This window comes from Panulirus ornatus, chromosome 61, assembly GCF_036320965.1.
Source record: "Panulirus ornatus isolate Po-2019 chromosome 61, ASM3632096v1, whole genome shotgun sequence".
NCBI lineage: Eukaryota > Metazoa > Arthropoda > Malacostraca > Decapoda > Palinuridae > Panulirus > Panulirus ornatus.
Genome location: NC_092284.1, coordinates 11,347,919 through 11,375,019, shown reverse-complemented (window position 1 = coordinate 11,375,019; position 27,101 = coordinate 11,347,919). Strand labels below are relative to the sequence as shown.

Here is a 27,101-nt window from a genome sequence, read left to right as displayed (position 1 = left end):
ATTCAGATTCCCCTGTAAGTCCTTGAAGATCAAAGGGGATTTAGATAATCCTCAATTTTCCTCTAAATTTTTGGATGTCCCAGAATTTCTTGCCTTTGGCTCCCAAGTGGTTAATTAAATTTCAATTTTCTTTCCCTTTGTATGCTCTATGCCCCTGATTGGGCTTTAGACCCAATGGGATTTTAAATTTATCTTGAATTTGTTTTTTTTGGATCACCCAAAGGTTTTAAACTTTATCCATACTTAGTATAAACTTTAATTTGTTCCCTAAATGCCATATTTTAAAGCCTTTAAATCCAAAGGTTTGAGTTACCTTCAATTTTTCTCTATTTTTGGCCCCAAGGCATAAGTAACTTTGCAAATGTTTCTTATCCTTAAGTTGCTCTACCTTATTCCCTTTGCGCAAGGGGATTCTAATAACCTTTAATTTGGCTTTTATTTTGGATGCCACCAAAACTGTATTGTCTTTTTACCTTCAAAGATTTAAGAAACTTTATTTGGTCTTCCCTTAAGACTATTCCCTGTAAAGCCTTTGAAGCTCAAAGGGGATTTCACATTATCCTTCAATTTTCCTTAAATGCAAATGATTCCAAATCTTCATTTCCTCTAATTTCGATGGTTAAAGTAACTTTCCAAATTTGCTTCCCTAGTTTAATCGCTTCCCTAATTGCCTTTGGCGGCCAAAGGGTTTAAATAACCTTAATTGCTTTTTTTGTGTGGCCCATTTAAACTAAATTTCAACCTTTTGTTTTTATCAAACTTTAAAGCTTTGCCTTTGGTCCCCTAAAGGCTTAAGAACTTGATTTGTTTTCTTCAATCCATTTTGGCCTAAACGCAAGTTGATATCCTCAATTTTCTTAAGAATGCAGAATTTCTTCCTTTTCCAAGTTAAGTAGCTCCAAAGTTTTTATATCTTAATTCTTTGGGCGAAGGGATTAAAATTTAATTTTATTTATTTTGAGCTGCCTTTTGGACTTTGACCCAAAGGATTATAAATTTAATTTTTCTTTTATCCACTTAAAGCTTTAAACGCAAGGTAATTATCCTCATTTTCTAATTTGTGCTCCATTGCCTTGCATCCAAGGATAGAACTTTTTCTTGCTATGCCGATGCTTGGCAGGTTAAAACTTTTGTCTTTTTTTTGATCACGCAGTATGACTGACCAAGTTTAGTATTTATTTGTTTTTCCCTATGCCACTACCTTAAACCTGAGACCAAGGTAATATCCTTCATTTCTTAATTTGATTCGATTCTCTTGCCAATGATTAGTGTTCAATGTTTTCTTGCTTATGCCCCTGTAATGCTTGCGCGAAGGGATAATACTTATTGTTTTTTTGAGCCTGCAGTATTGACTTGGCCCAAGTTTTAAATTATTCTTTCTATGCCATCCGTAAGCTGAGACGCAAAGGGGATTGTATTCAATTTCAATTTGATGCTCCATCTTGCTTGACCAATGGAAAGAGTTAGTTTTCTTGCCTTAGCCTGATGCTTTGGGGCGCAAGGGGATAAATACTTATTTCTTTTTTTTGATCCCGAGGTATTGATTGCACCAAGGTTTAAATTATGTCTTCTTCGATGCATTCGTAGGCTTTGAAGCCAAAGGATTAGTTAATCCTAATTTCTCTATTTGGATGCCAGATTGTTGTCCTGATAGTAGTCAGTTTCTTTCTCTATGCCTATTGCTTGGCGCCAAGATAATAACTATTTTTTTATTTGACCGCTATGATTGGACCAAGGTTTTAAAATTAATTTTTCCTTCGCCATTCCCTGTAAAGGCCTTTGAAGACGCCAAAGGGGATTAGATTAATCCTTCAATTTTCCTCTAATTTTTGATGCCCAGCAATTCCTTGCCTTTGGCATCCCAAAGTGGCATTAAGTAAGCTTTCAATGTTTCTTTCCTTTGTGCCTCTATGCCCCTGTAATTGCCTTTGGGCGCCAAGGGGATTTAAATAAACTTTAATTTTCTTTTTATTTTGGATGCCACCATGCAAGTATTGGACTTTGGCACCCCTAAACGGTCTTTTAAGTAAACTTTTAATTTGTCTCTTTCCCTTCAGATGCCACTATTCCCCTGTAAAGGCCTTTGAAGACGCCAAAGGGGATTTAGATTAATCCTTCAATTTTTCTCTAAATTTTTGAATGCCTCACCGCAATTCTCTTGCCCTTTGGCATCCCCAAAGTGGCATTAAAGTAAGCTTTCGAAATGTTTCTTTCCCTTTTGATGCCTCTATGCCCCTGTAATTGCCTTTGGCGGCGCCAAAGGGGATTTAAAATAAACCTTTAATTTGTCTTTTTATTTTTGGATGCCACCATGCAACTGTATTGGACTTTGGCACCCCTAAACGGTCTTTTAAGTAAACTTTTAATTAGTCTCTTTCCCTTCAGATGCCACTATTCCCCTGTAAAGGCCTTTGAAGACGCCAAAGGGGATTTAGATTAATCCTTCAATTTTCCTCTAAATTTTTGGATGCCTCACCGCAATTCTCTTGCCCTTTGGCATCCCCAAAGTGGCATTAAGTAAGCTTTGCAAATGTTTCTTTCCCTTTTGATGCCTCTATGCCCCTGTAATTGCCTTTGGCGGCGCCAAAGGGGATTTAAACTAAATCTTTAATTTCTCTTTTTGTTTTTGGATGCCACCATGGAAAGGTATTAGACTTTGACACCCCAAAACGGTCTGTTAAGTAAACTTTTAATTTGTGTCTTTCCCTTCAGATGCCACTATTCCCCTGTAAAGGCCTTTGAAGACGCCAAAGGGGATTTAGATTAATCCTTCAATTTTCTCTAAATTTTTGGATGCCTCACCGCAATTCTCTTGACCTTTGGCATCCCCAAAGTGACATTAAAGTAAGCTTTTCCAAATGTTTCTTTCCCTTATGATGCCTCTATGCCCCTGTAATTGCCTTTGGCGGCGCCAAAGGGGATTGAAAATAAACCTTTAATTTGTCTTTTTAATTTTGGATGCCACCGTGCAGCTGTATTGGACTTTGGCACCCCCTAAACGGTCTTTTATATAAAATTTTAATTAGTCTCTTCCCTTCAGATGCCACTACTCCCCTGTAAAGGCCTTTGAAGACGCCAAAGGGGATTTAGATTAATCCTTCAATTTTCCTCTAAATTTTTGGATGTCTCCACGCAATTCTCTTGCCCTTTGGCATCCCCAAAGTGGTATTAAAGTAAGCTATCGAAATGTTTCTTTCCCTTTTGATGCCTCTATGCCCATGTAATTGCCTTTGGCGGCGCCAAAGGGGATTTAAACTAAATCTTTAATTTGTCTTTTTATTTTTGGATGCCACCACGCAAAGGTATTGGAGTTTGTCACCCCTAAACGGTCTGTTAAGTAAATTTTTAATTTGTGTCTTTCCCTTCAGATGCCACTATTCCCCTGTAAAGGCCTTTGAAGACGCCTAAGGGGATTTAGATTAATCCTTCAATTTTTCTCTAAATTTTTGGATGACTCACCGCAATTCTCTTGACCTTTGGCATCCCCAAAGTGGCATAAAAGTAAGCTTTCCAAATGTTTCTTTCCCTTTTGATGCCTCTATGCCCCTGTAATTGCCTTTGGCGGCCCCAAAGGGGATTTAAAATAAACCTTTAATATATCTTTTTATTTTTGGATGCCACCATGCAACTGTATTGGACTTTAGCACCCCCAAAGGGTATTTTAAGTAAACTTTTAATTAGGGTCTTTCCCTATAGATGCCACTATTCCCCTGTAAAGGCCTTTCAAGACGCCAAAGGGGATTTAGATTAATCCTTCAATTTTTCTCTAAATTTTTGGATGTCTCCAAGCAATTCTCTTGCCCTTTGGCATCCCCAAAGTGGTATTAAAGTAAGCTTTCCAAATGTTTCTTTCCCTTTTGATGCCTCTATGCCCTTGCAATTACCTTTGGCGGCGCCAAAGAGGATTTAAACTAAATCTTTAATTTCTCTTTTTGTTTTTGGATGCCACCATGCAAAGGTATTAGACTTTGGCACCCCTAAACGGTCTGTTAAGTAAACTTTTAATTTGTCTCTTTCCCTTCATATGCCACTATTACCCTGTAAAGGCCTTTGAAGACGCCAAAGGGGATTTAGATTAATCCTTCAATTTTTCTCTAAATTTTTGGATGCCTCACCGCAATTCTCTTGACCTTTGGCATCCCCAAAGTGGCATTAAAGTAAGCTTTCCAAATGTTTCGTTCACTTATGATGCCTCTATGCCCCTGTAATTGCCTTTGGCGGCGCCAAAGGGGATTGAAAATAAACCTTTAATTTGTCTTTTTAATTTTGGATGCCACCGTGCAGCTGTGTTGGACTTTGGCACCCCTAAACGGTCTTTTATATAAAATTTTAACTTATCTCTCCCTTCAGATGCCACTACTCCCCTGTAAAGGCCTTTGAAAACGCCAAAGGGGATTTAGATTAATCCTTCAATTTTCCTCTAAGATTTTGGATGCCTCCATGCAATTCCCTTGCACTTTGGCATCCCCAAAGTGGCATTAAGGTAAGCTTTGCAGATGTTTCTTTCCCTTATGATGCCTCTATGCCCCTGTAATTGCCTTTGGTGGCGCCAAAGGAGATTTAAAATAAACCTTTAATTTGTCTTTTTATTTTTGGATGCCACCATTCAAAGGTATTGGACTTTGGCACCCCTAAACGGTCTTTTAAGTAAACTTTTAATTTTCTCTTTCCCTTCAGATGCCACTATTCCCCTGTAAACGCCTTTGAAGACGCCAAAGGGGAGTTAGATCAATCCTTCAATTTTCCTCTAAATTTTTCGAATTGCCCATGCAATTCTCTTACCCTTTGGCATCCCTAAAGTGGCATTAAAGTAAGCTTTCCAAATGTTTCTTTCCCTTTTGATGCCTCTATGCCCCTGTAATTGCCTTTGGCGGCGCCAAAGGGGATTTAAAATAAACCTTTAATTTGTCTTTTTATTTTTGGATGCCACCATGCAACTGTATGAGACTTTGTAACCCCCAAAGGGTATTTCAAGTAAAGTTTTAATTAGGGTCTTTCCCTTTAGATGCCACTATTCCCCTGTAAAGGCTTTTGAAGACGCCAAAGGGGATTTAGATTAATGCTTCAATTTTCCTCTAAATTTTTGAATGTCTCCACGCAATTCTCTTGCCCTTTGGCATCCCCAAAGTGGTATTAAAGTAAGCTATCGAAATGTTTCTTTCCCTTTTGATGCCTCTATGCCCCTGTATTTGCCTTTGGCGGCGCTAAAGGGGATTTAAACTAAATCTTTAATTTGTCTTTTTTTTTTTTGGATGCCACCAAGCAAAGGTATTAGACTTTGGCACCCCTAAACGGTCTTTTAAGTAAACTTAATTTTTGTCTTTCCCTTCAGATGCCACTATTCCCCTGTAAAGGCCTTTGAAGACACCAAAGGGGAGTTAGATTAATCCTTCAATTTTCCTCTAAATTTTTCGATGCATCCATGCAATTCTCTTGCCCTTTAGCATCCCCAAAGTGCCATTAAAGTAAGCTTTCCAAATGTTTCTTTCCCTTTTGATGCCTCTATGCCCCTGTAATTGCCTTTGGCGGCGCCAAAGGGGATTTAAAATAAACCTTTAATATGTCTTTTTATTTTTGGATGCCACCATGCAACTGTATTGGACTTTGGCACCCCCAAAGGATATTTTAAGTAAACTTTTAATTAGGGTCTTTCCCTTTAGATGCCACTATTCCCCTGTAAAGGCCTTTGAAGACGCCAAAGGGGATTTAGATTAATCCTTCAATTTTTCTCTAAATTTTTGGATGCCTCACCGCAATTCTCTTGCCCTTTGGCATCACCAAAGTGGTACTAAAGTAAGCTTTCGAAATGTTTCTTTCCCTTTTGATGCCTCTATGCCCCTGTAATTGCCTTTGGCGGCGGCAAAGGAGATTTAAACTAAATCTTTAATTTCTCTTTTTGTTTTTGGATGACACCATGGAAAGGTATTACACTTTGGCACCCCAAAACGGTCTGTTAAGTAAACTTTTAATTTGTCTCTTTCCCTTCAGATGCCACTATTACCCTGTAAAGGCCTTTGAAGACGCCAAAGGGGATTTAGATTAATCCTTCAAATTTTTTCTAAATTTTTGGATGCCTCATCGCAATTCTCTTGACCTTTGGCATCCCCAAAGTGGCATTAAAGTAAGCTTTCCAAATGTTTCTTTCCCTTTTGATGCCTCTATGCCCCTGTAATTGCCTTTGGCGGTGCCAGAGGGGATCTAAAATATCCTTTAATTTGTCTTTTTATTTTTGGACGCCACCATGCAACTGTATTGGACGTTGGCACCCCGAAAGTGTATCTTAAGTAAACTTTTAATTAGGGTCTTTCCCTTTAGATACCACTATTCCCCTGTAAAGGCCTTTGAAGACGCCAAAGGGGATTTAGATTATCCTTCAATTTTCCTCTAAATTTTTGGATGCCTCACAGCAATTCTCTTGACCTTTGACATCCCCAAAGTGGCATTATAGTAAGCTTTGCAAATGTTTCTTTCCCTTTTGATGCCTCTATGCCCCTGTAATTGCCTTTGGCGGCTCCAAAGGGGATTTAAACTAAACCTCTCATTTGTCTTTTTACTTTTGGATGCCACCGTGTAGCTGTATTGGACTTTGGCACCCCTAAACGGTCTTTTATATAAAATTTTAATTTATCTCTTTCCCTTCAGATGCCACTACTCCCCTGTAAAGGCCTTTGAAGACGCCAAAGGGGATTTAGATTAATACTTCAATTTTCCTCTAAGATTTTGGATGCCTCCACTCAATTCCCTTGCACTTTGGCATCCCCAAAGTGGCATTAAGGTAAGCTTTGCAAATGTTTCTTTCCCTTTTGGTGCCTCTATGCCCCTGTAATTGCCTTTGGTGGCGCCAAAGGGGATTTAAACTAAAGCTTTAATTTGTCTTTAATTTAACTTGTTGACCGGTGAATACCAAGACGTTTCCTAATTTCAGAGTCGCTGTAGCCCTCAATATGAAGCTGTAGAATAGCTTCACGTGTCTCTTGTGAGGTCTCCATGGTAAAATTAGATATACCACAAAAACAACCTTTCGACATTGGCTCGCAGTGAACTATACCCGCGCTGTTTCATTGTTTCAAAAATATATCGCATGTCTCATTACATTTCCTGCATGGACACGAAATGGCGGTGTATGATAACCTTTATGGACTGCCACGAACCCAGATGTGCTATAGAATAATACAATATCAATAGTAAAACATATTCTTCCCAAATTACACCTATACAATATGAAGCTATTGTGTTTACCTCGCATCACATTGAGATATGCTGCAGCTACCACATACGGGGGTTGCCGCATATAGCTGTGTGTGTCTCACAGCTATATTGCACAAACCAATTTAAAAGTAGGGGTTCGTACTGCCTTGTATGATGTAATTTTATTGTTAATGATATAATGCCGCTCTTGTGGCACGTAACTTACATGGGTCTAGCATAGGACTCTGGAAACCTGTGGCTTCCAGGCACGTATACCAACCCTACCGGCATGGGACAACAGGTAGGTGTGATCATTACAGACGTCTTCAGACCCCCTCTGCGCGATAGTTTTTTGTTGTGTGCACGGTCGGATGGCCAGTGAGCGGCACTAGTCTACTGTATCACTGAGGTAGGCTAGGGTCGGCTGGCCAGGGAGCGGCAGCTTGTCTACTGGATCGCACTGAGGTATGTTAGGGTCGGCTGGCCAGGGAGCGGCAGCTTGTCTACTGGATCGCGCGATGAGGTAGGCTAAGGATAACCGGAGTGACGAGAGGCTGGTGCTCAGAGGTCGCATGATCACTCTCCTTGATAATGTTTTGTCCATACGGATGGTGGAGAGCAGTAACCTTAACAACTTAATGGAAGTTATGAGTGTCTGTGAAAAGGAGTGGGGGAAATGGCAGCAATAATGAAGGCTGCATAGAGAATGAGGTCCCTGCAGCCCAATACTTCGGGTGACTATATTTGATTATGGCTAAACCTTGATAACAATGAAGTAGGCAATATATCTGGAAATATTATCATCATTACTGTAACCACAATTTCATACTAAAGATATATGTAGATTATGTAAAAGTTGTTAAATTAGGCTTATAACTATCTAAACTTGATAATTAAAATTGAAATGTTCAATTTAGGCAACCGATTGTATCCATTCCCTGTGAACATGGTTGTGTTTTATTATTTGGCAGAGAGAACTGGAGCTGCAAAGGTGACCTCCCTCCAGCGAACGTGATGGGCATAAGACGTCTCCCCGTTGAGCGACAGGCGAATATTGCACGACAAAGGAACACACCACAGAACTCCAGCGAGGAATGAACTCCTGAGGGAACAGCACACATCCCGAGCGAAACTCAGATTCTTGTCTGAAGCAGTGTTCACGGAGGTGATGTGTGTGTCTCCAACTCTCATGGCAAGGTTCACTACTGGAGGAGGAACTGTACCAGGCAGGAAGTTAATGATTTGTTGCTGTTCAAAAATTTTGAACGTCGTATTTATGGTGATAGAAAATTCATGCGGATACCCAAATGTTAATGATATACTGTTTATACAACACAAATGATATAAATCCTGCCGAACCAGTACAATAAACGTTAAAATTATACAATGTTTCACAGGCACAAATGACCGAGCCAACATGAGCGAGGAGGCCCGTACATGTCACTTTACCTACTGCATCTAGAGGAAAGTGATATTACATGGCCTTGGTGACGATTTCAGCATTGGAGGTCGCTTTACTGCAACTACTGTCGCAGTAACTGCTGGAGGAACGTTTCTTGCCGTCTCTTCGGGCGAGGGGTTTACCTCTCCCTGCCAGGCATGTCATTTCTATTAGCGACAGGTTCCCCGTCCACACTGCTCGTGTTGTTGAACGCTGGTCCCTAGGAACAAGACACCCTACAGCTCCTGGACTAGGCGAGCAAATGAGTGGACCTGATTGTCATTGAACATATTTGGGCAGAAATGGCGCACACTTGCCACCAGGAGACGAGAAGTGTAGCCATCAACTACTGAACCACGTCCACGCCCTTCGGGAACTCTGCAGGCTGGACAGGGTATTGAATTGTACCTAAAAGTTGGGTTTTATTTGTCTCTAGAAATTGATAAGTTTATTATTGCTTAATATACATTAGTGTCAATAATAAGCAGAGGACAATGTGTACTTATACGATATGTAGAGGAAAATATGTGTATGTGATTTATTCACGTTATGGAGGGTTGTTCTTGCCCAGTTGTGAATTAAATGGCAGCCACCAACATTTTTGTTTGTCTCTCCAGCTGTATGAATTTATGATCGAGTGATAACGATTACAATAAGATATTTGATCTTTTGTTTGATTTTATGTCTATTGTTTTTAAGCTGTATTAAAGGCAGAACCTTCCACCAACACATAGCAACGCACCAGTGTGATACGATCGAAGAGTCGTCAGTAAAGAGAAAGAAATCAATGATTTGAGTATCGGCCAATTTTACTGCTGACGAATGATGGAGTGTATCCATGTTCTGCTTACGAGAAGGACAAATTCATAGTGATAGGAGTATCCAAGTGAATATCATAATGGGGAAATCGTGTGGCATAATTGTAACCTATTTCCATAATATCAGCAGTGTTCAGTTAAGTATACACCTTGCTGCTCAGATACTAAACCGTACTACAGCAGCACTTGGTTCAGTGGTTTGCATTAGCCACTTGCAGCCTTCTCCTACCTTCAGCTTGATAGATATTACACCCTCTCTAACTGAAATGTCTGAGGTACATTTTAATGGTTAGGATGATGAATGAGGATGAATGTCACTAGACCATCGTAGAAGTTGATGGTATAGAGATAAGTTCTACTTTCATCCACAGAGGATAATGATACTATGTATAGTTGTATACATGTACCACAGATATCTATAGATAAGCATTGCTCTTACCGTACCAAAAACACAAAAGTTATACGAAAGGATTGGAAGGAAATATTGGAAGCAAATTGGAAGCAAATATTATACGAAAGAATTGGAAGCAAATAATGTTGAAACAGTGATTATAAGAGGGATACTGTGTGCTAATGTTTAAGAAATTTTGCTGAGAAGAAATATAGATACAATGATAGATCTATGTGCTCCCAGCAGTGAGAAGCATACAAATTCTCAGTGGAATAAGGGTAATAACATAAAAGAAATACAGAATCTTGAACATTTTTCAGAGATACAAAAGAATATTTTATAGGAAATATACAAAGATGACTAAATCCTTTACTAGATCTCTTATTATATAAACAGTATTTATTTCTCATACAAGAAGTTTTCCATACGTTTTCAGCAATTGAAAATATGCATGTACATACAGTCTATCATAAGGTGAGAACAAAATGTGTTCTGATATATACTAATCAATACTGTTTTGCACTAAATGAATATCACACGATCAATTGTTTCCTTTTATCACAATATTTAAGAATGAGGTGAAATGTAAGAGTATTAGGGAAATCTAAATTACAATGAATTACCAGTACAAATTCAAGAAAGGAAAACGAAAAAAGAAAATTATGCTCTTGAGCCATGAAGAAAATTCTGTCATTTAATAAAACGTCAAGTTTATATTAAGTTTTCCCCATTGCTAAAGCAAAACATAATATTTATACCACATATAAGTAGAACAAAGGACTTTATTCCTTGCAGAAATTATGGCAGATTTGAGTAGCTTACAATTACCTTTAGGTTTCCCGTTTTCTTTGGTAGTTAAGGTGTATATTTCCCGTTTTCTAATAGTTCTCAATCGACCTCCAGATGGCGTTACTGCCAGCATCAAAAAAATCAGTATGTCAAAGTCTTTAAGTTGCGCTTATTTGTATGTGTTTATCGCTGAGCTCGGCCGCCATTTGCAGTCTTATTTGTATCGTCTCCCAAGACGGACGTGTTCTTACGCTCTGTATTTAAAGTGTGTGTTGCCTGATGTCGTAGCGTCTACTCGTCTTTTCGGTAAGTCAGACTTTGCTTACCACTATGGCAATGTTTCTGTGCATTTTTCCTTGACAAGTGGGGCTTCTATGAGCTTTTATTCAGCGTATCAATACGTAGGAAGGATTACACAGCTCCTAGCTAGGATGCCATTTTGGGTTCGTTTAGAATGCCATGATCAACTCTCTACTTTCAGCCTTTCTATCTTCAGTTACCCTTCACTACTTTCTTCGGATTATTTACATATATCTAAATTTGATTTATGTTTACTAGTGTTGATTATATGTGAAGTGCTGCTTCCGGTAGCCTTGTACGTTCGTGTTTTAACTGTAGTCTTTATAGAGGTGTTTTTCACTCAGTGCAGTGTTTATAAAGAAAGTGATTTTTAAAAATTAATGCAATATTTTGCTATTTGTCCGTATGCTCAGGGCTGGGATCAGGATAAACATACAGAGAAACGCCAGTCAGGCAAGCCACCACTGCTCCCTAGCGGTGGTAGCCATAAGTACATGCGCAGTGACATTGCGCAGGGCAATGTGCAGTCGTAGCTGTTCCGACCACAGTCTCGTACCAGCTACTGACCTGTACGGAGCTGTTGCCGGTCTTTCAGAGGTAGGTTGTAGCTATTCCTCCTTGTGTTATCGCTACCCTTGCTTAGTTTTGTAAGTTTTTTGAAAGTTATTGTTCATCAATATCTTTTATAAGGTTGTTCTATGCAAAATCGATCTTTCATTGACGGTTGTCCGCAAGAGAACTCCGCTTGGCCTTTGTGCGACCGGCTCCGCCTTGAAACTTTTCTGCATAAAACAATTGCCCGATCTTTCTTTTTTCGGGATAGTTATTTTTTTTCCACTATCTGGGGTGGTTTGGCATTCCTGATTTTGAGGTTAGGCCCCTTTAGGATGGACATAGGTAAGCCATCCACTGCCCCCGTAGGGAGTAGTGATAACGGACGCTTCCATAAAAAAGAAGAAACGCTGATTTTGTGTTGGCCCATACGACCAGAGCAACGACTCTTGCTTCCCTCAGTCTCTTCCTAATCAGAAACGTCATTGATGGTTGGTTTGGACATGTTGAAACGATTAGGAAACTGGTTAGTGGTGATTTGATAAGTCGATGAAACAGGTAGCGGAGCTACTTAAGTTGACGAAGTTCCATATTCATGACGTGGTCTCGATACCCGTTGCCATGAATTCATGCAGGGGAGTCATCTACTGAACTGATGTCATGGATATGTCAGAGGACGACATTGTGAAGGAACTAGCAAACGAGGACGTTATCGCTGCCTGGCTCATCACCAAAGTTGATTGCTCCATGAAAAAGAGGTTTTATTTATAGCCAGGATAATGAGTCATGGGAGACCATTAGCTGTAACCACTGGTGAATGACTGGTCAACTATAGGTGAACATGGTGGAAGTGTGGCCAACTCGGTAGTTCCTACTGCAAGAAAGATGTAGAGTAAAGTAATTCGTCTGGAACTTTGGTTTATGTTACGATTCGTTCAGGCAACAGCTTTTAATTGCTCACAGCCTTTTGGAACGTCTGACCCCTCCAAATAGGTTATTACAGTTATATGGTTGTTTGCCTTAATTAGCAGTAGAGCTCAACATGGGAATAATGACTACCTACCTTTTGTATTTGCAGTATACAAACAATAAGAGACCAGCTTTTGAAGCTCCTTTTACTGGTAAATGATGACATACAATTGCATCTTTTTTACCCTAACGTTTCACAGATCAAGAATTGTAAGGATAACATTGCTAGCGAGAGTCTTTTGTCCTTGCAGTTGCCACCAATTTGAAGCATATATTTAAAGATGGATGATAATAGATTAAACTATAATGTACCCATGATTTCAGATCTATCATGACCCACACACAAACATTGGTAGATGTTACATATAATATTTCTTAATTTAACTTAATATCAATAGAAAATATGCCTTAATGTGTTCAAGCTGAAAGGAAAATTAAAACACCGTTCATTTCCAGAATTCCAGTCAAACAACTGGTTGGATATGATGACACTCCGACCACCGTCGAGGACCACCCTCAGTCGCCTGCTGACGTCGCAAGAGAGAGGGAGGAAGCCGTCATGAGAGCAATCAAGTGTCTTGCCTCAAGGAGGGTGGTACCTCCTCCACGTGTAAGTTTGATTGTGGGGTAAACCTTCGTCGAGTCAAGGAGGGTGGTACCTCCACGTGCGAGTTTGATAGGGGGTAAATCTTCATCGAGTCGAGGAGAGTGGTACCTCCTTCACGTGTGAGTTTGATTAGGGGTAAACCTTCGTCGAGTCAAGGAGAGTGGTACCTCCTTCACGTGTGAGTTTGATTAGGGGTAAACCTTCGTCGAGTCAAGGAGGGTGGTACCTCCTTCACGTGTACGTTTGATAGGGGGTAAACCTTCGTCGAGTCAAGGAGGGTGGTACCTCCTTCACGTGTAAGTTTCATAGGGGGGTAAACCTTCGTCGAGTCGAGGCGTCAACCACCGACATAAATGATTGACATGACGGTATGTGGCAGACTGGGACCCTCCCTGTGACTTGTGTCACGATTGGGAGCATTTGGTTCCTCAGGGAGCGCTATACTCTCATGGTATTGTTAGCCGGGAGACCATGATCTTGTGTCGGAGAGTGAGTTGCCGTAGCACCCTAGGGAGGGAGGGAGAGAGAGAGACATCAAACCCGGCGCGATGCAGTAAGACTGTTGCGTGTTAGCGAATGACTCGCTCGTTATGTGTCATGCGTCTTCGTCTGTCTTGGAGTGATCCGCTGCCGTGTATCAGGATGGGACGTGCCAATGCGCCAGGATATGAGGTGCAGACGCATGTCAGTTGGTGAGATCGTCGTTTGAAATCGAACGGCTTTGATTTTAGAGGACGAGTCGGGTGTTGTTGTTTGTCACTGTTGAGGGGGGGGGGGGGAAGAGAACCTCTCGTCGTGTGCCAGAGAACAACAGACCGCCGTGGTAAACTATCGTACATCGGGGCATGAGCCCACGACGTGTGGTCAAATCGAAACCACTGACTTCCGTCAGGGAGTGAGTAGCGTTCCTCCACCGTCAGATAGGAAGCCGCCCTTGTGTACCAGGGAGTTAGTGGGAACAGTGTGTCCTAGAGTGAGGTGCCAACATGTGCTAGAGAAAGAGCCAGAGAATCTGTCAGTGTGAGCAGCCATTCTTTGCCACGGGAGTTTGTTAGGAAGTGAGCAGCGGTTTTGTTTTGTCGCCACTGTAGTAGTGTGAGGTAGGAAGCCAGCCCTCTGCATCAGGGAGTTAGTCATGTATTGTTTCATGGTGTGAACTACCCACGTATGTTAGACAAAACCACCGACGTGTTTTTGCCTCTAAGGCGTGTGTGTCAGGCAGGAAGTAATCGTAACGGAGTTAGGCCATGTAGTGTATCTGGGAGTGAGCTACCGATGTGTATCAGAGACGATGCCACCGACGTCTATCAGGGAGTGAGCAGTGTTTTTAGTGTGTCAGGTAAGAAGCCATACCGTTGCGTGTCAGAGAGAGAGGATCGAATATGGTTTGCCATGAAGTGAGCTACCGACACACATGTGTTAGAGACGAAGCTCATCGATGACTGTTGAGAGTAGGCCAAGTTTTTGAGTTCGTCGAAGTAACGTGTGTTCAAGTAAGCTACCGACGTGTATCACAAACTGAGCCACCGACGCCTGTCGAGAGTGAGTAACGCTTTCTTTTCACATTTGTAGTGTGTAAGGCAGGAAGCCGCAATGTATGTATAAACGAATTAGTCGAAGTAGATTGTCGAGGAATGAACCAACGACGCCACGCTAAAGCGTCACTTTAGGACATTTGTTATACCTAATGCCAGACGACTATTCTCCACTTGCATGGTTTATGGGTCGTCAAAGTAAAGCTTTACATTCAGTCTTTTATTTTGGCTAACGGTAGACGGTTTTATATAGATTTTGTGAGACACATATGTGAGTCGTCGAATTAAAGTTTTACTTGAGGAAATTTCCTCTGGCTAACACTTGTGCGTGCTACATGGGTCATCAAAGAAAAGCTGCACGTTGGTGACTTTACTCTGGCTTCGCCAGACAATTTCATTTTGCTGTTGAGGGCAACACAGGTAATCAAAGTAAAGCCTTACTGAGTTTATGCTGAACAATGCCAAACGATATTTGGTAGTTCTATCGAGCTCCACAGGTCATCAAAATAAGCTTCACTTTGGGAATTATATATTTTTGGTACATGACTGGCGATCATATTAAGCTTTTAGGGAGTGATATGAGCTTAAGGTATTAGTCGGTAGGTTATGTGTTAGGGAGCGAGTTGCCGTAGTCCCCCAAGGAGAGAGCCACTGCAGGGGGTGGTGGTGGCTCACACCCTACTGTCAGGGAGTGAATCGCCGGCATGTGTCGGGCTTCATTGTCAGTCTTGGAGTGCGCTGACGTCCTGTGTCAGCAAGACACGGACCAACACGCGCCAGGCTGTGAGATGCTGACGTATGTCAGCTGGTGAGACATCATTGCAAAAAGCGGCTCTGATGGTACAGTCGTTCTTGTTTAACAGGGAAGGAATACCTTACGTTTCTCAGACAACAAGCCGTCGTAGTGCATTGTCGTACGTCAAGACGTATGTAAATATATATATATATATAATACTCGTTAACAAGATGCCTTGATTAGGGCATTCAGGTGCCCCTGCTGCCTCGAACATCGTATGAAAAACAAATCGACCACAACAGTTCGCATACGTGTCTTGGAAATTCCCATCGACAAAGGTTGTTTTGGGAAATACCACATTAAAAGCAGGACGAGCATATTGCTCATGTTTTAGTCTGGTCTGTTGACACACTTCTGTTGATGCTGTGTCCATTTATTATTACACGTTAGGGAAGTACTATAAATACATATGGGGTCATTGGAAGCCATCGGCGAAATTCCATATTCTATGGTGAGTGTGGTAAATGGTGATATAGGTTGGTAGTCCTGGCTATGGCCGTCCTCGGAGATGTACTATCTATAATCGCGATAAAAATATATTTCCATCGTCGAGGACAAAATTTATTCTTAAGATCACATTTTGTCTCAGTCGTGGTTTACCGTAAAAAAACAAACAAGTAAAACATTGTTTAGAAATTGACTGACGTCAGAAGAGTCGGAATATATCATAAACGTGGACGACGTCTGAATCCGAATTTTTACATTGACTCTGACTTGGTCGGACTGACATCCAAAATATATACTTTATCATAGAGCAAAAGAAATTTTCCTACATAAAGTTTTAGTAACACACGCATGTAGCACGAGTACATGGAATATTAGTAAGTGTATAGTCAAAAATGAATGTTACAAAACGATAAAAGGCCATGCAAGTCATTTCATTGGATTGAGACAACGCCTTGCCATACAATAAAGCCCCGCTTCTGCTTCGAGATGGCGGAGGAGCGCGGTCATTTCAGAAACCGAAGATTACTATGTTTCTGGTTCATACGTTCATTTCCTGGGTTGTTGTGGTGAGTGACAATATCGCGTTGAGGGTTCCGGGAAGTGTAGTGGTGGAGGAGACTTCAGGAGACTAGAGAAGAGGTAAGGTACTGGTCACTGAGATACTCGGGGTAAAACCCAATTTGCTGACACAAGTCTTGTGGTGGTGGAAAGGTGAGGATATGTGGCCACAGGTGTCAGGTCGCCGGCTCGGTAGCTGCCAGCTGGCTTCGTGCTCCCGGCTCGGAGTTGAATGATGTTTGCATAAACAAAGGTCTTATTTCTAGCCAGGTATGAGTAACATTTGGAGATTAATGGTTGTAACCAATGTAGAGTGAGTGGTGAACCAGAGTTAGGTGTACTTAGTATAATTAGCACAGCTAGAAAATGTAGAAAATCTAAGAACTCTGTAGACAGACACTTCGAAGTATATTACTATTCACTCAGATGACAGCTTATGATTATTCATCCCGGAATGTGTAACCCGCCATTCACATTATCACAGTTAACATGGTTTTGGTAAAACTTTTTTTTTCTTTTGGATTTCCAACATACAAACAGTAACAGACCACCGGGTCCTTTTGAAGCTTCATGTTTCCAGGGAAAGAAATTAGAAATCTGCTGTAAGAGTTCGCCCCACTGCCAAATATCCCTTATACGTGGCCACTTCATGCGTTATCACAGCAGCAGACCACAAAAATAATGGTACATTTCCATTATGTTTTCATACATGGTGTTTTGACAAGAAAATAGTGAAATTGGAGAAAAATGTAGCTTACACATTGAAGCTTATTGATACAGTGGTTAAATTGATGAGAACTGCTATTGACGTTTGTGTAAATAAATTATACATTTCCTTTTTCCATAGCCAGAGGTTGAACCATTATGTGACATTAATTTTTTTCATTCATTTCAAGCTAGAAGTTTCAGTTCTCTAAATTGTTTCTTACATTTTTCATATGTATATATATGTATGTGTGTGTGTGTGTGTGTATATGTGCGTATGTATGTGTATGTGTGTGTATGTGTATATGTATATATATATATATGTATATTATCCCTGGGGATAGGGGTGAAAGAATACTTCCCACGTATTCCTCGCGTGTCGTAGAAAGCGACTAGAGGGGACGGGAGCGGGGGGCCAGAAATCCTCCCCTCCTTGTATTAACTTTCTAAAATGGGAAACAGAAGAAGGAGTCACGCGGGGAGTGCTCATCCTCCTCGAAGGCTCAGAGTGGGGTGCCTAAATGTGTGTGGATGTAACCAAGATGTGAAAAAAGAAGAGATAGGTAGTATGTTTGAGGAAAGGAACCTGGATGTTTTGGCTTTGAGTGAAACGAAGCTCAAGGGTAAAGGGGAAGAGTGGTTTGGGAATGTCTGGGGAGTGAAGTCAGGGGTTAGTGAGAGGACAAGAGCAAGGGAAGGAGTAGCAATACTCCTGAAACAGGAGTTGTGGGAGTATGTGATAGAATGTAAGAAAGTAAATTCTCGATTAATATGGGTACAACTGAAAGTTGATGGAGAGAGGTGGGTGATTATTGGTGCATATGCACCTGGGCATGAGAAGAAAGATCATGAGAGGCAAGTGTTTTGGGAGCAGCTGAATGAGTGTGTTAGTGGTTTTGATGCACGAGACCGGGTTATAGTGATGGGTGATTTGAATGCAAAGGTGAGTAATGTGGCAGTTGAGGGAATAATTGGTATACATGGGGTGTTCAGTGTTGTAAATGGAGATGGTGAAGAGCTTGTAGATTTATGTGCTGAAAAAGGACTGATGATTGGGAATACCTGGTTTAAAAAGCGAGATATACATAAGTATACTTATGTAAGTAGGAGAGATGGCCAGAGAGCGTTATTGGATTACGTGTTAATTGACAGGCGTGCGAAAGAGAGACTTTTGGATGTTAATGTGCTGAGAGGTGCAACTGGAGGGATGTCTGATCATTATCTTGTGGAGGCTAAGGTGAAGATTTGTATGGGTTTTCAGAAAAGAAGAGTGAATGTTGGGGTGAAGAGGGTGGTGAGAGTAAGTGAGCTTGGGAAGGAGACCTGTGTGAGGAAGTACCAGGAGAGACTGAGTACAGAATGGAAAAAGGTGAGAACAATGGAAGTAAGGGGAGTGGGGGAGGAATGGGATGTATTTAGGGAATCATTCATGGATTGCGCAAAAGATGCTTGTGGCATGAGAAGAGTGGGAGGTGGGTTGATTAGAAAGGGTAGTGAGTGGTGGGATGAAGAAGTAAGAGTATTAGTGAAAGAGAAGAGAGAGGCATTTGGACGATTTTTGCAGGGAAAAAATGCAATTGAGTGGGAGATGTATAAAAGAAAGAAACAGGAGGTCAAGAGAAAGGTGCAAGAGGTGAAAAAAAGGGCAAATGAGAGTTGGGGTGAGAGAGTATCATTAAATTTTAGAGAGAATAAAAAGATGTTCTGGAAGGAGGTAAATAAAGTGCGTAAGACAAGGGAGCAAATGGGAACTTCAGTGAAGGGCGCAAATGGGGAGGTGATAACAAGTAGTGGTGATGTGAGAAGGAGATGGAGTGAGTATTTTGAAGGTTTGTTGAATGTGTTTGATGATAGAGTGGCAGATATAGGGTGTTTTGGTCGAGGTGGTGTGCAAAGTGAGAGGGTTAGGGAAAATGATTTGGTAAACAGAGAAGAGGTAGTGAAAGCTTTGCGGAAGATGAAAGCCGGCAAGGCAGCAGGTTTGGATGGTATTGCAGTGGAATTTATTAAAAAAGGGGGTGACTGTATTGTGGACTGGTTGGTAAGGTTATTTAATGTATGTATGACTCATGGTGAGGTGCCTGAGGATTGGCGGAATGCGTGCATAGTGCCATTGTACAAAGGCAAAGGGGATAAGAGTGAGTGCTCAAATTACAGAGGTATAAGTTTATTGAGTATTCCTGGTAAATTATACGGGAGGGTATTGATTGAGAGGGTGAAGGCATGTACAGAGCATCAGATCGGGGAAGAGCAGTGTGGTTTCAGAAGTGGTAGAGGATGTGTGGATCAGGTGTTTGCTTTGAAGAATGTATGTGAGAAATACTTAGAAAAGCAAATGGATTTGTATGTAGCATTTATGGATCTGGAGAAGGCATATGATAGAGTTGATAGAGATGCTCTGTGGATGGTATTAAGAATATATGGTGTGGGAGGAAAGTTGTTAGAAGCAGTGAAAAGTTTTTATCGAGGATGTAAGGCATGTGTACGTGTAGGAAGAGAGGAAAGTGATTGGTTCTCAGTGAATGTAGGTTTGCGGCAGGGGTGTGTGATGTCTCCACGGTTGTTTAATTTGTTTATGGATGGGGTTGTTAGGGAGGTAAATGCAAGAGTTTTGGAAAGAGGGGCAAGTATGAAGTCTGTTGGGGATGAGAGAGCTTGGGAAGTGAGTCAGTTGTTGTTCGCTGATGATACAGCGCTGGTGGCTGATTCATGTGAGAAACTGCAGAAGCTGGTGACTAAGTTTGGTAAAGTGTGTGGAAGAAGAAAGTTAAGAGTAAATGTGAATAAGAGCAAGGTTATTAGGTACAGTAGGGTTGAGGGTCAAGTCAATTGGGAGGTGAGTTTGAATGGAGAAAAACTGGAGGAAGTGAAGTGTTTTAGATATCTGGGAGTGGATCTGGCAGTGGATGGAACCATGGAAGCGGAAGTGGATCATAGGGTGGGGGAGGGGGCGAAAATTCTGTGGGCCTTGAAGAATGTGTGGAAGTCGAGAACATTATCTCGGAAAGGAAAAATGGGTATGTTTGAAGGAATAGTGGTTCCAACAATGTTGTATGGTTGCGAGGCGTGGGCTATGGATAGAGTTGTGCGCAGGAGGATGGATGTGCTGGAAATGAGATGTTTGAGGACAATGTGTGGTGTGAGGAGGTTTGATCGAGTGAGTAACGTAAGGGTAAGAGAGATGTGTGGAAATAAAAAGAGCGTGGTTGAGAGAGCAGAAGAGGGTGTTTTGAAGTGGTTTGGGCACATGGAGAGAATGAGTGAGGAAAGATTGACCAAGGGGATATATGTGTCGGAGGTGGAGGGAATGAGGAGAAGAGGGAGACTAAATTGGAGGTGGAAAGATGGAGTGAAAAAGATTTTGTGTGATCGGGGCCTGAACATGCAGGAGGGTGAAAGGAGGGCAAGGAATAAAGTGAATTGGAGCGATGTGGTATACCGGGGTTGACGTGCTGCCAGTGGATTGAATCAAGGCATGTGAAGCGTCTGGGGTAAACCATGGAAAGCTGTGTAGGTATGTATATTTGCGTGTGTGGACGTATGTATATACATGTGTATGGGGGGGGTTGGGCCATTTCTTTCGTCTGTTTCCTTGCGCTACCTCGCAAACGCGGGAGACAGCGACAAAGTATAATAAAAAAAAAGAAATATAATTTCCATTATGATCATGTACTTCTGGGGATGTTAGGTAAGATTTTCATAGGCTGTGGTCGGCTTTGCGGGGAGCTACTGCACTGGGTCACAGTGAGGTAGGCTAGAATAAGTGGGTGAGTGGTGGCTTCTGTACTGGATCATGGTGACGTAGAGTAGCTTCGGTCAGCCGTGAAGCGGTGGCTAGTATACTGGACCACGGTGAGGTGGCCCAGAAATGGGTGATGAGAGTTGTAGCTACTTTACTGAGTTATGGTGAGGTAGGCTAGTGTCGGCTGGCCGGGGAGTGGCAGCTCGTCTACTGGATCGCGGTGAGGTAGGCTAGGATCGGCTGGCCAGGGAGCAGCAGCTTGTCTACTGGATTGCGTTGAGGTAGGCTAGGGTCGGCTGCCAGGGAGTGGCAGCTCGTCTACTGGATTATATGGAGGTAGGCTAGGGTCGGCTGGCCAGGGAGCGGCAGCTTGTCTAATGGATCGCGGTGAGGTAGGCTAGGGTCGGCTGGCCAGGGAGCGGCAGCTTGTCGGCTGGGCAGGGAGTGGCAGCTCGTCTACTGGATCGAGTTGAGGTATGGTAAGATCGGCTGGCCAGGGAGCGGCAGCTTTTCTACTAGATCGCTGTAAGGTAGGCTAGGGTCGGCTGGCCAGGGAGCGGCAGCTTGTCTACTGGATCTCGGTGAGGTATGGTAAGGTCGGCTGGCCAGGGAGCGGCAGCTTTTCTACTAGATCGCTGTAAGGTAGGCTAGGGTCGGCTGGCCAGGGAGCGGCAGCTTGTCTACTGGATCTCGGTGAGGTATGGTAAGGTCGGCTGGCCAGGGAGCGGCAGCTTGTCTACTAGATCGCGGTAAGGTAGGCTAGGGTTGGCTGGCCAGGGATCGGCAGCTTATGTACTGGATCTCGGTGAGGTAGGCTAAGGTCAGCTGGCCAGGGAGCGGCAGCTTCTCTACTGGATCGCGGTGAGGTAGGCTAGGGTCGGCTGGCCAGGGAGTGGCAGCTCGTCTACTGGATCGCGTTGAGGTAGGCAAGGGTCGGATGGTCAGGGAGCGGCGGCTTGTCTACTGGATCGCGGTGAGGTAGGCTAGGGTCGGCTGGCCAGGGAGAGCCAGCTTGTCTACTGGATCGCGGTGAGGTAGGCAAGGGTCGGCTGGACGGGGAGTGGCAGCTCGTCTACTGGATTATATTGAGGTAGGCTAGAGTCGGCTGGCCAGGGAGTGGCAGCTCATCTATTAGAATATATTGAGGTAGGCTAGGGTCGGCTGCCAGGGAGTGGCAGCTGCTCTACTGGATTATATTGAGGTAGGCTGGGGTCGGCTGGCCAGTGAGTGGCAGCTCATCTATTAGAATATATTGAGGTAGGCTAGGGTCGGCTGGCCAGGGAGCGGCAGCTTGTCTAATGGATCGCGGTGAGGTAGGTAATGGTCGCCTGGCCAGGGGGCGGCAACTTGTCTACTGGATCGCGGTGAGGTAGGCTAGGGTCGGCTGGCCAGGGAGCGGCAGCTTGTCGGCTGGGCAGGGAGTGGCAGCTCGTCTACTGGATCGAGTTGAGGTAGCAAGGGTCGGCTGGCCAGGGAGCGGCAGCTTGTCTACTGGATTTCGGTGAGGTATGGTAAGGTCGACTGTCCAGGTAGCGGCAGCTTGTCTACTAGATCGCGGTAAGGTAGGCTAGGGTCGGCTGGCCAGGGATCGGCAGCTTGTCTACTGGATCTCGGTGAGGTAGGCTAAGGTCAGCTGGCCAGGCAGCGGCAGCTTGTCTGCTGGATCGCGGTGAGGTAGGCTAGAGTCGGCTGGCCAGGGAGTGGCAGCTCGTCTAATGGATCGCATTGAGGTAGGCAAGAGTCGCCTGACCAGGGAGCGGCAGCTTGTCTACTGGATCGCGGTGAGGTAGGCTAGGGTCGGCTGGCCAGGGAGCGGCAGCTTGTCTACTGGATCTCGGTGAGGTAGGTTAAGGACAGCTGGCCAGGCAGCGGCAGCTTGTCTGCTGGATCGCGGTGAGGTAGGCTAGGGTCGGCTGGCCAGGGAGTGGCAGCTCGTCTAATGGATCGCATTTAGGTAGGCAAGGGTCGCCTGGCCAGGGAGCGGCAGCTTGTCTGCTGGATCGCGGTGAGGTAGGCTAGGGTCGGCTGGCCAGGGAGCGGCAGCTTGTCGGCTGGGCAGGGAGTGGCAGCTCGTCTACTGGATCGAGTTGAGGTAGGCAAGGGTCGGCTGGCCAGGGAGCGGCAGCTTGTCTACTGGATCTCGGTGAGGTATGGTAAGGTCGGCTGGCCAGGGAGCGGCAGCTTGTCTACTAGATCGCGGTAAGGTAGGCTAGGGTCGGCTGGCCAGGGATCGCAGCTTGTCTACTGGATCTCTGTGAGGTAGGCTAAGGTCAGCTGGGCAGGGAGCGACAGCTTCTCTACTGGATCGCGGTGAGGTAGGCTAGGGTCGGCTGGCCAGGGAGTGCCAGCTCGTCTACTGGATCGCGTTGAGGTAGGCAAGGGTCGGCTGGCTAGGGAGCGGCAGCTTGTCTACAGGATATCGCTGCAGAAGGTTTTTTCATCACAAAAGATGACGTTCTCCCAAAACTGATGTGGCTTGTCCGCATACTCCAACGCATATTCCAATCTGCTCTCCATGTTTGCCTCACTTAACACAGGTTTTGTTGCTGGTATGCGACCACGTAGCCCATCAGAGTGATGTCTGTTTCGGACAGTTTGAGTGGTGCACTGCAGACCAAGAGTATCCCGAATGTTGGTAGCGGGCGTGAAGGGGGCAGCAGCAATGACAGCTGCTATGGCCTAGGGAAAGGATGACATATTGCAAATATAACATATGATGTGGTTGTTTACATATCAAGTGGTCCAGTATACCTATATATGCAACATCATTACCTGATCATCTTCCGGGTTTGTGCAACATAGGCCCCTACGACGATGCCTGTTGTCTGTGTTGCCCAACTCTGCCTGTCGGCGAATCCATCGTGCTACGGTTGACCGGTGAATACCAAGACTTCTCCTAATTTCAGAGTCACTATAGCCCTCATTATGAAGCTGTAGAATAGCTTCATGTGTCGCTTGTGAGGTCTCCATGGTAAAATTAAATATACCACAAAAACAACCTTTCGACATTAGCTTGCAGTGAACTATACCCGAGCTGTTTCATTGTTTCAAAAGCATATCGCATGTCTCCTTACATTTCCTGCATGGACACGAAATGGCGGTGTAAGATAACCTTTATGGACTGCCACGAACCCAGAAGTGCTATAAAATAATACAATATCAATAGTAAAACATATTCTTCCCAAATTACACCTATACAATATGAAGCTATTGTGTTTACCTCGCATCACATTGAGGTATGCTGCAGCTGCCACATGCGGGGGTTGCCGGATATAGCTGTGTGTGTCTCACAGCTATATTGCACACACCAATTCAAAAGTAGGGGTTCGTACTGCATTGTATGATGTAATTTTATTATTGATTATATAATGCCGCTCTTGTGGCACGTAACTTACATGGGTCTAGCATAGGACTCTGGAAACCTGTGGTTTCCAGGCACGTATACCAACCCTACCGGCATGGTAGAAGAGGTAGGTCAGTGATCATTACAGACGTCTTCAGACCCCCTCTGCGCGATAGTTTTTTGTTGTGTGTACGTGTGTATATATATATATATATATATATATATATATATATATATATATATATATATATATATATATACTCGTTAACAAGATGCCTTGATTAGGGCATTCAGGTGCCCCTGCTGCCTCGGACATCGTATGAAAAATGAATCGACCACAACAGTTCGCATACTTGTCTTGGAAATTCCCGTCGACAAAGGTTGTTTTGGGAAATACCACATTAAAAGCAGGCCGAGCATATTGCTCATGTTTTAGTCCGGTCTGTTGACACACTTCTGTTGATGCTGTGTCCATTTATTATTACACGTTAGGGAAGTACTATAAATACATATGGGGTCATTGGAAACCATCGGCGAAATTCCATTTTCTATGGTGAGTGTGGTAAATGGTGATATAGGTTGGTAGTCCTGGCTATGGCCGTCCTCGGAGATGTACTATCTATAATCGCGATAAATATATATTTCCATCGTCGAGGACAAATTTCGTCTCAGTCGTGGTTTACCGTAAAAAAACAAACAAGTAAAACATTGTTTAGAAATTGACTGACGTCAGAAGAGTCGGAATATATCATAAACGTGGACGACGTCTGAATCCGAATTGTTACATTGACTCTGACTTGGACGGAGTGACATTCAAAATATATACTTTATTATAGAGCAAAAGAAATTTTCCTACATAAACTTTTAGTAACACACGCATGTAGCACGAGTACATGGAATATTAGTAAGTGTATAGTCAAAAATGAATGTTACAAAACGATAAAAGGCCATGCAAGTCATTTCATTGGATTGAGACAACGCCTTGCCATACAATAAAGCCCCGCTTCTGCTTCGAGATGCCACACGAGCGCGGTCATTCCGAAACCGAAGATTACTATGTTTCTGGTTCATACGTTCATTTCCTGGGTTGTTGTGGTTAGTGACAATGTCGCGTTGAGGGTTCCGGGAAGTGTAGTGGTGGAGGAGACTTCAGGAGACTAGAGAAGAGGTAAGGTACTGGTCACTGAGATACTCGGGGTAAAACCCAATTTGCTGACACAAGTCTTGTGGTGGTGGAAAGATGAGGATATGTGGCCACAGGTGTCAGTTCGCCGGCTCGGTAGCTGCCAGCTGGCTTCGTGATCCCGGCTCGGAGTTGAATGATGTTTGCATAAACAAAGGTCTTTATTTCTAGCCAGGTATGAGTAACATTTGGAGATTAATAGTTAGAACTATTCTATAGAACTAGACCCAATGTAGAGTGAGTGGTGAACTAGAGTTAGGTGTACTTAGTATAATTAGCACAGCTAAAAAATGTAGAAAACCTATGAACTCTGTAGACAGACACTTCGTAGTGTATTACTCTTCACTCAGATGACAGCTTATGATTATTCATCCCGGAATGTGTAACCCGCCATTCACATTATCACAGTTAACATGGTTTTGGTAAAACTTTTTTTTTCTTTTGGATTTCCAACATACAAACAGTAACAGACCACCGGGTCCTTTTGAAGCTTCATGTTTCCAGGGAAAGAAATTAGAAATCTGCTGTAAGAGTTCGCCCCACTGCCAAATATCCCTTATACGTGGCCACTTCATGCGTTATCACACCAGCAGACCACAAAAATAACGGTACATTTCCATTATGATCATGTACTTCTGGGGATGTTAGGTAAGATTTTCATAGGCTGTGGTCGGCTTTGCAGGCAGCTACTGCATTGGGTCACAGTGAGGTAGGCTAGAACAAGCAGGTGAGTGGTGGATTCTGTATTGGATCATGGTGACGTTGGGTAGCTTCGGTCAGCCGCGAAACGGTGGCTAGTATACTGGATCACGGTGAGGTGGCCCAGAAATTGGCGATGAGAGTTGTAGCTACTTTACTGAGTTATGGTGAGGTAGGCTAGGGTCGGCTGCCCAGGGAGCAGCAGCCTGTCTACTGGATTGCGTTGAGGTAGGCTAGGGTCGGCTGGCCAGGGACTGGCAACTCGTCTACTGGATCGCTTTGAGGTAGGGTAGGGTCGGCTGGCCAGGGAGCGGAAGCTTGTCTACTGGATCGCGGTGAGGTAGGCTAGGGTCGGCTGGCCAGGGAGCGGAAGCTTGTCTACTGGATTGCGGTGATGTAGGCAAGGGTCGGCTGGCCGGGGAGTGGCAGATCATCTACTGGATCGCGGTGAGGTAGGCTACGGCCGGCTGGCCAGGGAGCGGCAACTTGTTTACTAGATCGCGTTGAGGTAGGCAAGGGTCGGCTGGCCAGGGAGCGGCAGCTTGTCGACTGGATTGCGTTGAGGTAGGCTAGGGTCGGCTGGCCAGGGAGCGGCAGCTTGTCGACTGGATTGCGTTGAGGTAGGCAAGGGTCGGTTGGCCAGCGAGCGGTATCTTGTTTACTGGATCGCGGTGAGGTAGGCCAGGGTCGGCTGGCCAGGGAGCGGCAGCTTCTCTACTGGATCGCGGTGAGGTAGGCTTGGGTCGGCTGGCCAGGGAGTGGCAGCTTATCTACTGGATCGCATTGAGGTAGGCTAGGGTCGGCTGGCCAGGGAGTGGCAGCTCGTCTACTGGATCGTGATGAGGTAGGCAAGGTTCGGCTGGCCAGGGAGCAGCAGCTTGTCTACTGGATCGCGGTGAGGTAAGCTAGGGTCTGCTGGACAGGGAGTGGCAGCTCGTCTACTGTACCGCGGTGAGGTAGGCAAGGGTCTGCTGGCCATGGAGTGGAACTTCGTCTACTGGATCGCGGTGAGGTAGGCTAGGGTCGGCTGCCAGGCAG

General features: G+C 43.8%; 1 protein-coding gene and 1 long non-coding RNA gene across 15 annotated transcripts in view; one reads left to right on the top strand and one right to left on the bottom strand.

Moving 5' to 3' along the window:
- LOC139767396 (uncharacterized) overlaps positions 1 to 27,101 on the top strand; it is an 800,841-nt gene that overhangs the window by 460,935 nt on the left and 312,805 nt on the right. Inside the window, exons 1-3 of one of the 12 annotated variants that reach the window (XR_011717072.1) lie at positions 10,874 to 10,933; positions 11,341 to 11,574; positions 12,905 to 13,058. The exons of 6 other annotated variants lie outside the window; for them this stretch is intronic. Coding sequence is in view for 1 of the 6 variants with exons in the window: in XM_071696733.1 (XP_071552834.1) it covers positions 10,774 to 10,933 (160 nt within the window). In the remaining 5 variants the exon portion in view is untranslated. Of the gene's footprint in view, positions 1 to 10,758; positions 10,934 to 11,340; positions 11,575 to 12,904; positions 13,059 to 27,101 lie in introns of those variants that run through there. 5 more of the 12 variants (XR_011717071.1, XR_011717095.1, XR_011717077.1 and 2 more) reach the window with 5 other exon arrangements.
- Positions 1 to 27,101, bottom strand: part of LOC139767399 (uncharacterized) — a 481,123-nt gene that overhangs the window by 334,620 nt on the left and 119,402 nt on the right. The gene's annotated exons all lie outside the window — the stretch shown is intronic.